At 35.2% G+C, this 18,234-nt stretch overlaps 1 protein-coding gene across 2 annotated transcripts in view; it reads right to left on the reverse strand.

The window, feature by feature from the left end:
* Positions 1-911: 911 nt before the first annotated feature.
* glg1a (golgi glycoprotein 1a) overlaps positions 912-18,234 on the reverse strand; it is a 33,287-nt gene continuing 15,964 nt past the window's right edge. The window contains exons 11-28 of one of the 2 annotated variants that reach the window (XM_051099034.1): positions 17,189-17,342; positions 17,022-17,066; positions 16,166-16,303; positions 13,141-13,227; positions 12,934-12,996; positions 12,724-12,837; positions 12,551-12,639; positions 10,728-10,845; positions 10,516-10,608; positions 10,289-10,426; positions 10,049-10,172; positions 7,455-7,597; positions 7,269-7,370; positions 7,084-7,191; positions 6,876-6,996; positions 6,694-6,800; positions 4,770-4,933; positions 912-2,436 (exon numbers count right to left, since the gene is read on the reverse strand). In XM_051099034.1, the coding sequence (XP_050954991.1) occupies positions 2,379-2,436; positions 4,770-4,933; positions 6,694-6,800; positions 6,876-6,996; positions 7,084-7,191; positions 7,269-7,370; positions 7,455-7,597; positions 10,049-10,172; positions 10,289-10,426; positions 10,516-10,608; positions 10,728-10,845; positions 12,551-12,639; positions 12,724-12,837; positions 12,934-12,996; positions 13,141-13,227; positions 16,166-16,303; positions 17,022-17,066; positions 17,189-17,342 (1,966 nt within the window). In that variant the 3' untranslated portion in view covers positions 912-2,378. The remainder of the gene's footprint in view (positions 2,437-4,769; positions 4,934-6,693; positions 6,801-6,875; positions 6,997-7,083; positions 7,192-7,268; positions 7,371-7,454; positions 7,598-10,048; positions 10,173-10,288; positions 10,427-10,515; positions 10,609-10,727; positions 10,846-12,550; positions 12,640-12,723; positions 12,838-12,933; positions 12,997-13,140; positions 13,228-16,165; positions 16,304-17,021; positions 17,067-17,188; positions 17,343-18,234) is intronic. The other variant, XM_051099035.1, reaches the window with a different exon arrangement.

An 18,234-nucleotide genomic window follows, 5' to 3' on the forward strand; every position in this document is an offset into this window, starting at 1 on the left:
AATTTTAAGACTTTATTTTCAAAATATTTAGACTTTTCTCGTCATTTAAAATTTATTTTCGAAATATTTTGATTTTGTTCTCAAAATATTTCAACTTTATTCTCATAGTTTTGCCTTTTTTTCTCAAAATAATACTACTTTAAATCTCTTAATCTTAGAATTTGTTTTTTTAATATGGTACTAAAACACTGTTGTACTTTATTGACGAAAGTAGTATGTCCCAAATTTTGCCTACTTACTTTTCTGCTACGCACTCAAAAGTATGTACTTCTTTCAGTAAGGAATAAGAATACTTTTAGGGCATAGTATAAACTGGTGAACTGGGACGCAGCACATGACAGCAATCCACTTTAATCACAGAAGTATCTGGTTGCACCACATGACATTAAACCATAAATAACTATTAAAATCACATTTTCCTCAAGTATTTCAGTCTTTTAATGAGACTTAATGATCTCCACCTTGACATTTCTACATTGAGCCATTCATTTTTTTTATTCATAAATTGTTCGAAGATGTTTTGAAGCTAAATAAAGTCAAAGATCCTTAACAAAAAAGAAGTGTCACGTCACTGACTTCAAAAGAGAGAAATGGCAACCTTGCTGGCAAAATGTTTTCAAAAGCTCAATGCTTTCCTTGAAACAACAATTAGTACTATTGTATATTTTCATACAATCTCATGACAGAGGAAGACGTGGCTCCACTGAAGTTCAAACAGTAGTTAAATGTTTGTCGTACAAAATATCTTCCTAAAGGGAATGTGGCACCCCAGTGTCATTTTGCCCACACAAGACGATCCAGAGCTCCTCTCTACACTCTTGACCTTTACTTGTGTGAGAAGGCTATATAGAGACACTCGCACACGCACGGCAAAGATTCCCACATTCTCAAACAGGACATTACACAGCAGATACAAACCATCAGATCAATTTTATTAACAACGGTCCAATTCAACTCGTACAGAACAAAACATGAGAATGACCAAAGAAAAGCGCAGTTATTGTGTTATATCTGTATAGTACACAGTTTAATCAGATTCGAGGAAAAATACTTTTCATAATAAATTTGTGCACAGAAAGTAAATACAAAAACAATTCATCAATTCGTCATTTATCATTTGATCATTTCAAAGTCATATATCAGTTTGACAAACAGGAAGCAGTGGTTGTGATTGACGGCGGTGAGCAGATGACACATACACACACACGTAGAGTTTTCCAGTGCTAATTCAACTCATTCAAAAATAATGCAAGAACACGGAAAGAAAACACCTGCACTCAGCCGTCGACAGCCATATACCATACGCGACTGAATAATTGATACAAACTACTTGCAGTTTGTGTTCTTAAGGGAATACGAAACATTCAGATTAGCCTGGTCAGATACTTAATGTTTTCTTAATTTAGATATTTGGAGTATTTGACCAAGCCAATCAAATTTAAGCAAAATTATTATTATTATTATTATTTTTAAATATATTTATTATTTTATTTATTTTTTCAATATGAGACCAAGTCAATAAAAAATTAAGATAAATTATAATTATTTTTTTACAATTTAAGCACCTGACCGAGGCAAGTTTTCGAAATTAGACAAAATTAAGAAGCACCAGACCAAGCCAATCAAAATAAAGCTAATTATTTAGCTATTTAAGCCAATGAAAATTAAGCATCTTACTAATTTTTTTTTAATATTAAGTCTGTCCAAGCCCGTGTTTAATTTTAATTAGTTTTGTCAGATTTTAAAATATAATAATAATACATTTTGCTCAGACAATTAAGCAAATTAGTTTTTATTTTAGTGTGAAATATGAAGCAGACATGCAATTATTAATTAAATATGTGGCAACCGAAAGTATATTAAGCCGCTCAATTCTAGTCTAAACTGACAATGGTTTCAAACTCATCAGACCCCAAGAATGAAATATGGTACTTACATATACAAACACGACAGTTTAAGTAATTTGTATCAATATATACCAATTATACACTTCCTTCAATGCATAAAAATAGACCAATGACTGTTGAAAGAAATGATTTACATGCAGAGCAGATGACAAACCTTATTTCACTGCTGATAAACGAACTGAATTGGGAAGTGAAGGGAAGAGCTGTACTAGTTTATCGCTTTGAAAATGCAAAATATTTGGCTGAAAACCATTTCCTCATCTTTGCAGGAAACCCAGATCAGAGTCGTGAAGCGTTCGTAAGCAGGGATATGCAAAGCGTGTGAAGCTAAAAGGCCATTTAGTGCATCGTTTTTTTTGTTTTAAAAGAACTTCCCGACACGGATACATTCAGTAGCATGGCCTTAAAATAAAAGAAGGAAAAATGCATACTGAAACACATTAAAGCACAAGCCGTGTGATCTGATTTTTCTTAGTTAATCTGAATGTATCCTTTCCTGTCCTTGCTTAAGGGCACAACCCAAGGTTTTCTGCAAAGAAAAGAAAAAGACGCCAACGTTAAGGCAGAGTTTGTCACCCACAATCCTCTATTAAAATAATACAGCTATTTACAGTACGAATGGTTCCCGACAGCATTATGACACAGCTTGAACGCACAAACACTAGAACCAAAGTCCACTTTAATGTCATTTCGTACAAAAGCATACAAATAGAACAATAATACAAAAGCCAAATTAATTTAAATGGCAAAGATGCATGGGGACTGCAACATTATAATGCTTTTAATAATATACCATAACTCGGGAGTGAAATTTAGTGTGAATGAGGACAAAATAGGGGGGGGGTTATGCATTAAAGCCTTCGAGGTAAAGAATTAACAAGCTACAAATCCAGTCGACACTAACGACACTTTTCTCAGTTTGAGAAAAACTAGTTCTTAATGCGTCACGATTCAATCTCAGGAAAACAAAAAAAGGCTGAAACTGGCAATTATGGACGACTCCGAGCTTAAAATGTTTTAAAACCACAAAAGAGACTGTGAAGGAAGATTGTTTCAGTGTTTAAAGGGTTACTCCACCCCAAAATGACAATTTTGGCATTAATCACGTACCTCCATGTCGTTCCAAACCCGTAAAAGCTTCGTTCGTCTTCGGAACACAGTTTAAGATATTTTGGATGAAAAATATCTGTCCCATTGACTGCCAGGTAAACACCACTGTCAAGACCCAACGTCAAAATTGTTCATCTGAATGTTATGAAGCGATGAGAATACTTTTTGTATGCAAATAACATAAAAATAACGACTTTATTCAAAAAATCATCTCATCTGCCTCACCATAGCGCCATATTGGATTATCTCCTGTACGCAAACAGCGTACGCTGTTCTGTTTCAGCTGCGTCACGCGAATACTGTTTTCGTTCGAATCAAAGCGTAAATAAACGGAAAAAACGTATCCGCGTGACGCAGCTGACACAGAACAGCGTACGCTGTTTGCGTACAGGGGGATAATCCAAAATGGTGCTATGGTGACGCAGAGACGAATTGTCGAATAAAGTCGTTATTTTCGTTTTCTTTCCGTACAAAAAGCATTCTCGTGGCTTCGTAAAATTATGGTTGAACTACTGATGGCAGATGGACTATTCTGACGACGTCTTTAATACTTTTCTGGGTCTTGACAGCGGATTATTTTTCATCAAAATATAAATTGTGTTCCGAAGACGAACAAAGCTTGGGGTAAGTGATTAATGACAAGTTTTTCATTTTAGGGCGGAGTAACCGTTTAAAACCGACAACTCCCGTAAAATCATTCTTACAACGTCTAGAAACCCATTGATACACGAGCAAGGCATTCTAAGAATAACCGTGAAGTAAAATTACATCTACGATGTGGGTGAATCATCCAAAATGTGCATTTCAAACAGAATGGTTAGTTAATATGGCACTTTCGAAGCTCAAATGAGACGATACCAAACCACAGCCTTGTAAACAGCTTGACGGCTTGATGTGAGAATCAAGTCGCTTTTTGATTTTGATATTCGGATCTATTTTTGAAAGCTTGTGGCTCAGTTAGGACCAGTTCAAACGCGTCGGCGACGACGTATGAAACCTTCATGATGCAAAACCCCTTCCAATAACAGAATCAAGCAACCAAATGACAGAAAAACACACATTCACAACCCTTACTGCAAAGAAAGAAGAATAGAAAGAATGTTCCCAGTGACAAGAAGAAAAAAAAAACAAAAAAAAAAAAAAAAAAAATCAACAAGAAGCCCATGATAAAAGCAAACAAAAACAAATTCTCTCACTCGGACGGGCAAAAAGGCACAGACACACATTCAATCGCTCGATCTTTGTCAATATGCACATCTTTAGTTTCCTAAAACATGGCCGCCTGCAAACGAAAGAAAAAACCGAAAGCCAAACCTCCCGCGCTCCACAACGTCGACAATAAATAAAAACATTGAGCTGGAAAGCAAAACCAAGTCTGTGATATTAGTTGAAGGAAGCTGATGAGCGGCAGGACGTCGGTGTTCGAGAAGGGACGCTCGCAGGCTCCGCAGCAGGTTTACTCATAGAAGCAGGTGACGATGTAGGACAAGCACAGTCGGGGAAAACAAAAACAAAAAAAACAGTGTGTGTAGCAATTAAAACTGGGTCCCAATGTGGTCATCGGTGGTACCACGAAAATGCACACACAGCACGAGTCTAAACACCCGCCCCCCTCCGTCGAGTTTGCGTTTCCAACCCCAGTGTCCTTCCCCGGCCCAGGACGGAGAACGGCGTGTGGGGCGCGATGGGCTTTTTTTTTGCCCTGCAGGGGGAGCAGAATGGCACTTCCCCTGCCCTGCACCCCCTCTCTACCTGTCCTTCAACTCCTGCGTCACGCGCTTGGTAATGCGGCCGCACAGCAGACCCATGAGGAAGAGCAGGACCACGCACATCGCCAGCATGCTCAGGATGTAGTTTTTGGCGGGGGACGTGAAAACCTGCCCGGCCAGATCCGAGAAACCTTCTGCTGGCGCCACCTGTTGACAAGAGAAACAACATGAATTTGTGCATGCAAAAATGTGCAGATTTCATCACTAGCAACTTGCATGCAACAATAACGTTAATCTTAAAGGAGAACCACCTTGTTATCCAAAATGTTCATGTGTTTCTTTCTTCAGTCGTGAAGAAATTGTTTCTTGAGTAAAACATTCCAGAATTTTTGGAAAAAGTGGACATCAAATTTTTTTCCAAAACTTTCAATGCCGCTTCAAAGGGCTTTAAACGACCCCAGCTGAGGAAGAACGGTCTTTTCTAGCAAAACGATTGGTTATTTTCCCCAAAAAAAGTACAATTTTTATACTTTTTAACCTCAAACGCTCATCTTGTCTACTCTCTGCGACACGCATGTGAAATGTGTAATCTGGGTCAATACATTTGGCTTATGTCGAAAAACTCCCATTTCACTTTCTCCTCCAACTTCAAAATCATCCCACATCACTGTTTTACCTTATTTTGTAAAGGGCATTTGATCTTGTTTGCACATACACATAGACACTGGGTCTGTACTTCCGCAGCGACGTAGGACAAATGTTGAAGTTGGAGGAGAAAATGAGATGGGAGCTTTTTGACCTACCTGTCTTGGTCCGGATTACACAGAGTTTGCAGCATTTGAGGTTAAAAAGTATATAAATTGTACTTTTTTTTTTTTTAATAGAAAATGATCGTTTTGCTAGATAAGACCCTTCTTCCTCGGATCGCTTAGAGCCCTTTGAAGCTGCATTTAAACTGCATTTTGGAAGTTCAAACTCGTGGGCACCATAGAAGTCAATTACATGGAGAATAATTCTGGAATGTTTTCCTCAAGAAATATAATTTCTTTACATCTGAAGAAAGAAAGACATGAACATCTAGGATGACAAAGGGGTGAGAAAATTATCTGTGCATTGTATGCATTTAATGCAACTTTAATATTTACGTAATTTGTTTGCAAATTCACGTTACGTCACATGGGATTATATACAACAATTTTCATGTGATTTGTGTGAATTATTTATACATGCATCTTTACACAAACAAACTGAATGAGAAAATTTATGTAACATTTTCAAAATAAACTGTTTGTGAAACCATACTTGCACAATTTCTTAAAAAGTATGTGTGTAAATCGTCACATTAAAATTTAAATAAAAAAAAAATACAAATTTGCACAAATCTTACAGAAGTTTCTGCATTTGTCCAAATTTGTACATTTTGGCATTGTGACAATTTACGCATTTATTTTATAAGAATCTGCACAAGTTTGGTTTCACAAACAGTACGTTTTCTAAAATAAACTGTTTGTGAAACCATACTTGCACAAATTCTTATATTAAATCAAATGCAGAAACTTCTATAAGATTTGTGCATACATTTTTGCATTTAAATTTAATGTGACAGCTTACGCATGCAAGTTTTTCTATGCAAAAAGATTGTAAGACTGTTTTCTGAGGTGTTATTGATTTACACAGAATATATGACTTCCTTTAACACTTTCAAGTCATGTTGGCAAGTCTGCAAAATGTTTTTTGAACAAGTTTATTGAAAGAAACTGATCTTTGAAATATGTGACTCTTCCCTAGAATTTAGCCAAAATAAACTATTTTAGAAAACTGCATAATATTGCTAATTTTTGAGCAATATTTGTGTAACGAGCACACCTACAAGGTTTGGATCATCGCTAAACACCAATGATGTTTTGGAACAACGATTATAAAGAGAATATTGATGGGGGCTGATGGGACTCTAGGTGAACGTTTACCTTGGCGGCGTAACTCCACATGTCAATGCGGTCCTGTAATCTCTTCTTACACTCCGGCTGGAGTCTCACACGCTTATCTTGGAGAGCCTCCATCAGACAGGACATCTCTGCATAAACACAGAGCAGAGTAATTAAAATACTGTTTATCTAATTCGCATAAAATCATTTCCAGAATTACTTACGTCTTCCTCGGCCCGGTGGGATCGCAGCACACTGGTGTTTAATATCCAGCGCGCATGCTGTGTGCAGAACCGGATCCACAAAGATGTCTGCCTTGCTCTCCTTCAGTATGTTGAGAACCTCCTACAGTGGGAACAACCAGTCAGACGAGTTGAGAGGAAGTGAACTGTGCAACTTCCCCGTGTCGAATCGAGGTCAAAGCACTCTTACCTTTTTACAGCCTTCACTGTTGATCTTCAGCAGGTTGATTTTCAAACACTCCTCAACCTGACCCGTCTGCTCCTGCGCCGCTACTTCCTCCGCACAGAGCTGTGGGATCTGGGACAGACGGCCATTATTAGTCATTCGAGACCAAAACAACTGGATGTACGTCATGCTAAGCCAGCGAATGTTACCTCATCAGTGCACTGGAGCTGCAGCTGCGGGTCGAGTCTGTAGTCCAGCGCAGACTCCTGCAGAATCACAATGATCTGGCCCTCGCAGTCTGGAGAGAGACGCTGGAGACACAAACGCACGCTCTTATATGGAGTAAAGATGCTTTGTCAGGTTTGTGTGCATTCACAGTGATCAGGGTTACAAACCTGGTCTGCATATTTGAGTTTGAGACAGGAGATGACCTGCCCCTCCAACTCGTTGTCGTCTTTGGCATTGTTCAGAATGCCCTGGCAGAATTTTGGGATGTCGGCTTTGCAAGCCTTCCTCAGCACAGGGTTCAGACGGTAATCTAGAGTGGAGGAAGGAGCGTCAAACTTTATTAAATGGAATGTTTTTTTGTTTGTTTGTTTTGCTGAACATAAGGGACTTTACACACATATATAGGGTACTCATAACTCATTACTTTTTACAGAAATAATGGCACAAAAAATGTAAACTGTGATGCCCTCAAATCACTTAAACCCTTGTTAAAGTATGGTGGGAAGGCATTACAATTTTACTGCATTTTCTCAATTTTTACACAAAATGTAGCACTCAATTCAGTGTTCAAACTTAACCATTCACACCTGTCATTGATGTTGTTGTAAAAAAAAAAAATTTGGAGCTAATATTTCCCTTTAATTTATTGTGTAAACAAGTTTATTGATACCTACAAACCAACATTTTGCCTCAAACTAGTCAGCCCATGCCAAGAGAAACCAAAATTTAGGCAAAACCTACAACTCTGTTACAACTCTTACGCATTTTAACAAAATGTAATTTTAATTCTTAAAAATCTCTGAAAATTATTTCTGTTATACTGATCTAATGGTTATTAGTAGAAAACTTGAAAGAAACAGAAAGAAAAAAAGAAAAAAAGTGTTACTGGAAAATGTTTACTAGGTTATCAAGACGAGATCTATTGTTTTGTAACAGGGTTGAAAAAAAATTCATTTAAACTAACAACAAACCAGCATTTTGTCTCAAACTAGTTAGCCCCAAGTAAAAGCATAATTTAGGCAAAACCTACAACCCTGTTACAACTCTTACGCATTTTAACAAAATGTAATTTTAATTCTTGAAAATCTCTGAAAATTATTTCTGTTATACTGATCTAATGGTTATTAGTAGAAAACTTGAAAGAAAAAGAAAGAATAATGTGTTACTGGAAAATGTTTACTACTAGGTTATCAAGACATCTTCAAATTTTTTGTGACAGGGTTGAAAAATCATTTAAGCTAACAACAAACCAACATTTTGTCTCAAACTAGTTAGCCCCTGCCAAGTTAAAGCATAATTTAGACAAAACCTACAACCATTACAACAATTTAAATCTTGAAAATCTCTGAAAATGATTTCAGTTATTGTAATTTTATGGCTATTAGTAGAAAATTGGTGGAAAAAAGTTACCAGAAAATGTTTATTACTAGGCTAATCTGTATGAAGACATCTTCCAATTTTTTTGTAACAGAGTTGAAAAAAAACAAAATCATTTAAATTCATTTAAAATCATTTTAATCATTTAAATTAACAACAAACCAACGTTTAGCCTCGGCCCCTGCCGAGCGAAAGCTTGATTTAGGCAAATCCTACAACCCTGTTACAACTCTTATTACCCATTTTAGCAAAAAGTAATTTAAATCTTGAAAAATCACAATTTTTTTTCTGTTATACCAATTTAATGGTTATTAGTAGAAACTTAAAAAGGAAAAAAGTGTTACTGGAAAATGTTTATTATTGGGTGTTTACAGCAAGACATCAAGTTGTTGTACCAGGGTTGAAAAAAACATCATCATTTAAATAAATAAGCCAACATTTTGCCTCAAACTAGTTAGCCCCTGCTGAGAAAAAAAAAAAAAAAAAAAAAAAACTAAAAAAGAAAAATCTCTGAAAATGATTTTGGTTATATAGATTCAATATAGTTATTAGTAGAAAAATAAAAATTACTAGAAAATGTTTATTACTAGGTTTTTAAACTGTATCGAGACATTTTCCAATTTTTTGTAACAGGGTTGAAAAAGAAAATCCTCATTTAAATTAAGAAACCAACATTTTGTCTCAAAGTAGTTTGGCCCTGCTGATTTATAATCCTGTTACTTCAACCTGTTACTCATTTTAGCAAAATTATTTATTTCAAAAGAAGCTGAATTATTTTACTTATATATAATGGTTATTAGTAGAAAAAAAAAAATCAATTCCAGATAATGTTCATTGCTAGGCTTTTAAATGGTATTACTGAAAAAAAGTCCTACTTTAAATGTCAAATTAGTAAGCCCATTCAGTAAAAGCATATTTTAAGCAAAACCTACAACCCTATTACTGAAACTATGTTATCCATTTCAGAATGTTTTTTTTAAATTCAATTAGTAGAAAATAATATAAAAATATTATGAATTATTTTACTAATTAATAATTTTCTAACTACATGATTACTGTTACTACTAGGTTAAACAGTTTAAAGATATCTTCCAAATTTTTTGTAACGGGTTTGAAAAAAAGACTATTCTAAATTTAAATAAAAGCAAAACAGCTCACAAAATAACTACACAGCTTGTCCTGATGAGTTTAATACCTTACACTGAAAGAAAACATTTGACACATATCTGCCTTTTACTGAGAGGAACAACACATAACTACTGTATTAATAAACGTTCCTGTTCATTGTTTGCCAACTCCAATTCTAAACATAAATATGTGAGTGATTAAAGAAAAGCTATGAGCATATATGCATGAGTATATGAGGACATAGTGGTATTTGTACCTGTGTTCTGGGTGATCTGTCTCTTGGTAATCATTTGTTTGCATTTCGGGTCCATTAGTTCGCTGTTCTTGTTTTGTTTGAGACACTGTAACAGGTTCTTTGCATCGGTCTTACTGCAGAAACGCTGTATGAGAAAGAAAGAAAGAAAAAAAAGAAGGTTCTTCAATAGTTTATATGGATTCATCAAACAAATTCAAGCCATCATTAAATTGTGGCGTCTTTTCAGATGAGGTTTCACACCCTGATCATCTGCTTGCAGACTCTCATGAGCTGGAAGTCCAGTTCTGGGTCCATCATCTCAGTCTCCTGCAGTCTGAAGACTTTCTGATGGCAGTGCGAAGTCAAACGCTTCTTATTTTCCTTCAGACACTCGATCACCTGAACAAGCACAAACACAGAGATGAGCAGATCATTACAGTTAAACAGAGGATTAAAGATTTAGGCAGTTTGAGTGACAATGGATTTACCTGAGCGTTTCCAAACACCACGTTTTGACAGTGCTGCTTGATGTCCTGCCGACAGCTCTCATAGAGTTCTGGCTCTAGACGAATGTCTTCAGACTGCACAACACACAATGACAAATCTCAACTTCACAGGATACATAAAACAGCACAGTACATTACAAATAATTAGACATACTGAAATATATTTTAAATTAATCAATGATTAATGTACTGACCATCTCCAGTTCTTCCACTCTGAGCTGTTTACGACACTTGACGGAAACTCGCTGATCTTTGACTTCCTGTAAAGTGTCATTCCGTACTATGGTACTCAGACAGATCACCACATCCACCCTAAGAGTAAACAGACCATCAAAACCATCATACTTTGCCTCTAGAAGAGCTCTATGATTGGCAGTAAATGTCGTTCAAATCTTGAACATAGAAATAATTTTTATATGCATTCAACTCGGTATGAGCTAAGGAATCAGAAGAAAAAGAATTTGCTTCTAGACCTTACAGTTCAAAATGATCTTTTTAGGTGCCGAAACTACTCATGTACCCTCAGGTCATGCTTGGTATAACTACCAAGTTTGGTTAGAATTTTGAAAAAATTAGAAATTTCAGCATGAACCAGGGAATTTTGCTCCTAGACCTTACAGTTTAAAAGTTATTAGCAGAAACAAAGTTAGAGACTCCAAATTTGATGTGGGTAATATTGAGACTGTCCATTATCTGTGTGCCCAATTTCATAACTTTCTTGCAAGTGTTTCTACAAGTTAAAATTGGACAAACCGTCTGGGACGAGCTCGGAAAAGTAGAATTTTCACAAAATTAAAATTTTGGTATGCATTCAACTTGGCATGAGCCAAGGAATCAGAGAGGGAAAACAAACAAACAAACAAGAATTTTGCTTCTAGACCTTACGATTCAAAAGTTATTAGCAGAAATATGAGTGCAAATTTGGCCTAATGGTGGCGCAAGAGAGTTTGAGTTAGACTCCAAATTTGCTGTGGTTAATAATAAGACTGTCCTTGATCCATGCGTCAAATTTCATAACTCTCTCAGAAGCGATTCTATAAGACTCATAACACATTAAAGCTCTTGAAACATACAGCATTTTACTACAAAATTTTAGGTCCACGCTCAAAATGGCTGATTTTGTGGTATGTGGTATAACAACTTGGTTTAACTACCACCCAAGTTTAGTCTGATTCTGCTAAAGTGTTGCGAGTATTTCGCCTCATGTCCATTTTTGCGGGAATTTCGTCAAATTCCGTCACACGCTTTATAAAAACAGTTCGGTATATCAAAAAGCTTTTGATAACTTTTTGTTAGCATTGTCTGAAGATGATCTGAGCCAATTTTAGTGAAAATCGAACCGTTTGGAAAAAGTGAACATTTATGCTTCTAGACCTTACGGTTCAAAATTTATTAGTAGAAATATGAGTGAAAATTTGGACTAGTGGTGGCGCTAGAGAGTTTGAGTTAGAGACTCCAAATCTGATGTGGTTAATACTGAGACTGTCCATTATCTGTGTGCCCAATTTCATAACTTCCTTGTAAGCGATTCTATAAGTGAAAATTGGTGAAATTTGGACAAACCGTCTGGGACGAGCTCACAAAAGTAGAATTTTCACAAAATTAAAATTTTGGTATGCATTCAACTTGGCATGAGCCAAGAAACCAGAGAGGGAAAACAAACAAACAAACAAACAAACAAACAAGAATTTTGCTTCTAGATCTCACAGTTCAAAAGTTATTAGCAGAAATATGAGTGCAAATTTGGCCTAGTGGTGGCGCTAGAGAGTTTGAGTTAGAGACTCCAAATTTGCTATGGTTAATACTAAGACTGTCCTCTATCAGTATGCCAAATTTCATAACTTTTCCAAAAGCTGTTCTACAGGCTGCCACAGACTCCCAGAGCAGAAGCAGAAGAAGCTGAAGTAGAAAAAGGGCCCCTAATAATACACTAGAGGATTATTCTCACTCACCCCCTAACGATAACATTAGAAACAAGTTATGAAACATTTGCTTTGTGTGGCAACAACACGCTTACTTCTTTTTGATGTTGGGGCACAGTTTGAGCACATCCTCCTTGCACGCCATCTTGAACTTGTATGAGAAGCGAAAGTCCTTCATCTGGATCTGAGGACAAGGAGGAGAAATGGACAGTTGAGACAAAACAACAGTATTAAAAAGGAAGAGCGAGCGTGTATTCGTCAGACGTACCAGCTGGAAGTGTGTGACTCCGACGGCGCATTTCTCGTTCATTTCCTTCTGGTGCTTATTGGCAACGAGACACTCCATCAGGTCCCCTGTGTCTATCTGATTATCGGCCACCTCCTGCGAAACAGACACAAGCAAAAACAGAGGACAAATTAAAAGACAAACAATATGATGATTCTCATAATAAGAAAAAAACAATGATTGGCAACTTACATGACAGTAGGACTGGATGACGGGCTCACAGGCTCGGATCAACAACGCCTCAATCTGAATGTCCTGAAAAAGCAGACACGTCAAAATCAGTCCAAACCCTCAGACGTCTCACGTCCAGCAGAAAACAATAGCACCCAAATATAGACACTGAGGCATTTTAATTTCAGAGGGAAACTGCTGTAAAATATCACAACACTATTTTTGTACCTCGGACTCCAGTTCGGTGAGGTTTCCCACCACATCCCTGCAGTTTGAGACCAGATCATCTAAATGATCCTGTAAGCACTCCAGTTCCTGACAGACAAAAACACACACAATTATTGAGCAATGCATCACTTCAGTACAGTGCAAATTTAACATTCAAACTGCATTTCCAAAACTGACACTTTCCATCAATGACACATATGTTTGCGTCCTAAGACTTTTTGTGAAGCATCACATGAGGTACAAATCTCATGTTAAAATTAACCTAGCATGTCCAGTAGTCCCATTTCAGAAGCTGACCTTTTTACTTGTGTCCAACAATTAAATAAATAATTTATAAATAAATAAATAAATAAATAAATAAATAAATAAATAAATAAAAGTACTCTTTAAATTAAAATGTTAAAAATTCAAAACACAAACACACAAAAACAGAACGTTTAAAATTTCTTAAAATTGTGACACACAGGAAGTAACATCACTGGATTCTTCCTGAACCACAGCAAAAAGACAAATCTTATTTAATTTTACATTTTTACAAATATTGCAGTGTTTCACAAAAAAAAAAATTTAGTGTTGACAGCATTTACCAATCTCAACCAGTCAACCCTGTTACTGGAGTTATTTTAAGAAAAATAAATCAAACTAATATATATTTCTTTAACGTATGGAAATACATATTCAGTAAATACTGAGCCTCTGTTGTGTAACAGTTTATTGAACATAGGCAGCTTTACTTGCAACCCTGTTACCCATTCCGGTGTCGTTTTTTGTTTGTTCTTATAACAATTAGATTATTTGTGTACATTTGCATACTTAAGTTTGACACTTACTAAAATATTCTTTGCTTGAAATTTTCAAAGAAGAAAGAGAGAAAAAAAACAAGTTTTTCTTTAGTAACAAGGTTGTAAACTATGCAAACCTCATAAAATGAACAGAATATGCATTTTCTTTTTACATGTATATTTTTATATTAACATTTTTAATATTTATTTTTTGGTCATTTTTATTTACTCATTTAGTTTGTGTCTATACTGTTGTTTTATTTCTGTATTAGTATAGTACACAAAGCTAAACCAAATAAAAATAAGAATTGTCTTTCTTGGAAATTAGCTGAAATTGCGACTATAGAAAAAAAAAGGATTAAGTCATATTTAGACAAGTCTTACATCAAAATAATATATTTTTTTCTTTAATTTATGGAAATACAGGTTCAGTAAGAACTATAGTCTCTGTCTCTTGTGTGACAGCTTAATTTAGGATATGCAACTTTTCTTGCAACCCTGTTACCTATTCTGGTGTAGTTTTTTTTTTTTCCCCTCATAAAAATTTGCTTTGCTAGAAAATTACAAACAAAAATAAAAAAATAAAAATAAATAAATAAAACAAAAAAAATAAAATAAAATAACCCAAATGAGCTTTATTAATATTTATTTATTAGTATTTATTAATAATTAATAACGTTTATTAATACATTTTTATTAAGACATCCTGAAAGTTAGATGCAAACATGGTAAATGAACAGAATATAGTCATTTTATACATTTTAGCATTTTAATGTTTTTTTTTTTGTTTTTTTTTTGGGTCTCTACAGTTACTTTTTTAGTATTTTTTTTTTTTTTTTTTTTTTTTAATAACACAAAGTTAAACAAAATAAAAATTAGAAATGTTTGCCTTAGAAAATGGCTGAGACAAAATTAGGGGTTTGTATTTATTTATTTATTTATTTAAAGGAGAAGTCCACTTCCAAAACAAAGATTCACATATAAATGCACTCACCCCCTTGTCATCCAAGATGTTCATGTCTTTCTTTCTTCACTTGTACAGAAATTGTTTTTTGAGGAAAACATTTCAGGATTTTTCTCCATATAATGGACTTCATTGGTGCCCCGATTTTGAACTTCCAAACTATAGTTTAAATGCAGCTTCAAAGGCTCTAAATGATCCCAGCTGAGGAACAAGGGTCTTATCTAGCGAAACGATTGGTCATTTGTTTCGAAAAATAAAAAATTGTATACTTTTTAAGCACAAAAGCTCGTGTAGCACAGGCTCTGGGATGCGCGTCCACGACACCACGAATTAGTGATAGGTTGTTCTTGAACGTTCATTTTGCATGAATCTTTAATGTGACTCGGGAAGAACGAGTTGTCTCGGGGAGTGATTCGTTCAGTCGCGCATGCGCAACATCCTATTAGGTTTTGTACTGGAATTAGTTCACCTGTTTCGAGTCTTCAGGTTTTGAGTCATTCGTTCATCTTATGGGGCTGTCACGTGATGCTGATCTTGCTAAAATGAACGAAATGACTCGAAAAAAGATTTGATCATTTTGCTGAACGAGACTCAAAGGTCTGAGTCGGTAAAATGATCCGAACTTCCCATCACTACTACGAATCACGTCTAAGTTCATCATCTGTGTACTCCGGCTCAAAAAGGTAGAGTATGGAGAAAAACTCCATCTTATTTTTTCCTACAACTTCAGAATCGTCCGACATCGCTGTACCTTTTTGTTTGTAAACAGCGTTTGACTTACTTGCACTTTCTTAGTGTTTGCACGTTCGCTTTGTAAACACTGGGTCTGTAGTCCAGCGTGACCTTTCGACGTGATTCAATAGTACGTAGTGTCGTGAACGCGCATCCTAGAGCCTGTGCTACACAAGCTTTTGTGCTTAAAAAGTATACAAATTTTTATTTTCCGAAAAAATGACCAATCGTTTCACTAGATAAGACCCTTCTTCCTTGCCTGGGATCATTTTGAGCCCTTTGAAGCTGCATTTAAACTATATTTTGGAAGTTCAAAATTGGGCACCAATGAAGTCCATTATATGGAGAAAAATCCTGAAATGTTTTCCTCAAAAACCATAATTTCACGACTGAAGACAGAAAGACACGAACATCTTGGATGACAAGGAAGTGAGTAAATTATTTGTAAATTGTTGTTCTGGAAGTGGACTTCTCCTTTAAACGGTTTTAATCAGAATCCAGTATTTAGACAGACCATGGAATAATTAGTGTGATCTCATATACTGACCTGCCCAGCTTCAGTCTTCTCACTGCACCACTTCCCAAGATCTGTCATGCATCGCTGCTGCAGCTCCGGATCCAGTTTCACATCCAGAGCCCTCTGGTGGAGGATCCTCTGAACCTCCGTCTTACAGTCCCGAGATAACTACAGATCGATTCAGACGCATTAGCACATATTTATACACACACAGAGCAAACAAACACACCCACAACCAGTCAATCAGACATGTACACACAGATCTGGATCCTTCTGCCATCAGCTCAGCAATCTGTGTGCACATGTTTGATCATGAATTTTGATCGCATTACCATGGAAGTTACAAAAGAATGTCTGCTTTTAGATTAGACTGTAAAAAAAACTCCCAAGACCCACATCATTTGAGCTCATTTCGTGTCAATCACTACTCATTTAAAACCCACAACATGAATTAATTGATTTCGGTCTCGGCAAAGGAAGCTGATTTTGATTCGTCCCTGTTAATTTGCTGAGAACATGCATTTGTAGCTTCATCACATTTTCTTTAAGAATGAACGTCACCAAACCTGTCAAGAACAAAACTAAATCATATTTCACAAGAAAACATGTTTTGCTTTTGCACCATTTTGAGACCATTAAGATTTTCTGCACTGACATTATTTTTTGCCGCACAAATAAATACTAATATGAAGTATAAATGAAACAAAAATAAATAAAATGTATATAATTTCACTTAACATATCTTATTTTATTGAATTTTTGCTTCATATGCACGAAAATAATGTAACAATGCATAAAATCTAAATGCAAATTGTGAAATGCAACTCAGTCATGTTCTTGGCAGGTTTGTGAGATTCTCCTCAAGGAACCCGGAGGGGGTACTTACATTGTTACTCACTTCCGAACTTACTTCCGAACTTTCTGATGAATCCTATGGTTACATTTAGGAAGCCTCACATAAGCTATTGTTTCTCAGTGTCCTATTATTTCACTCGTAAAGTAAAAGTTAAGGTGTGAGGGTAACATCAGGGTGTTTAGTGAGTGTTATCGTACCCGTCGTCCCTGCATCTCGGTGCGGTAGGCGTGCCGGTACAGACAGGAGAAAACGGCTCCGGGTGGCATGAACTCGCTGGTTTCGTTCCAGCCGTGAGTGTGACAGATGCGGGCGGCATCGTTCTGACACTTTTTGTACAGGATGGGGTCCAGTCTGAAATCAGAAACACAGGGAAACATCTGATCTAACACCAACTCACAGATACATGAACGGAAACATGAACAAAGTTGTTTGTTGATCATCACTATCTGACAAAATAAACCTTGCAGTGACAGTAACACACAAAAAAAAAAAAAAAAAAAAAAAAAAAAATAATAATAAAAGCAAAAATTAAATAAATAAATAAAAAAAAACCCCTAACAGCTAAACAAAATCTCACATGAAATAATTGCATTGACAGTAGTTTTGACCTGCTCACTACAACAAACAAACAAAAAAACTAATACAAAAACAAAAAACTAAGACCTGAACAGAAAACAAATAACCAAATTAAACAAAAACAACAAAACTCATTTTAAAAAATAATTAAAAACTAACTAAACAAAAACATTATCTGATATAACCTTTGATCTGATATAAAACTTTGCAGTGATCAGTTTTGACCTGCTCACTAAAAAAAACAAAAACAAACAAATACAAAAACTATCAACTAAACCAAAAACAAAAAACAAACTAAAAACAAATCAAATTAAACAAAAATAAAACAAAAACAAATAAATAAATAAATAATCAAATAAAACAAAGACAACTGAAAAAGTAAAAATAAAACAAATTTTCAGATTAAAAACAAATAATCAAAACAAAAAGAACACTGAAAAAAACAAATCAAAATAAAAATAAATTAATTAAAAAAAACTAATAAATAAAACAAATACTCAAATAAAAAAATAAAACAAAATCAAATAATCAGATAAAACAAAGAAAACTGAAAAACTAAAAACTAATTAAACAAAAGATAAAATTAAAACAATTAACTAATACCAAATAAAACAATCAAATTAAACTAAAACAAAAAAAACAAAAACAAATAAATAAAACTTAACTA

This window comes from Labeo rohita, chromosome 25 (assembly GCF_022985175.1).
Source record: "Labeo rohita strain BAU-BD-2019 chromosome 25, IGBB_LRoh.1.0, whole genome shotgun sequence".
NCBI lineage: Eukaryota > Metazoa > Chordata > Actinopteri > Cypriniformes > Cyprinidae > Labeo > Labeo rohita.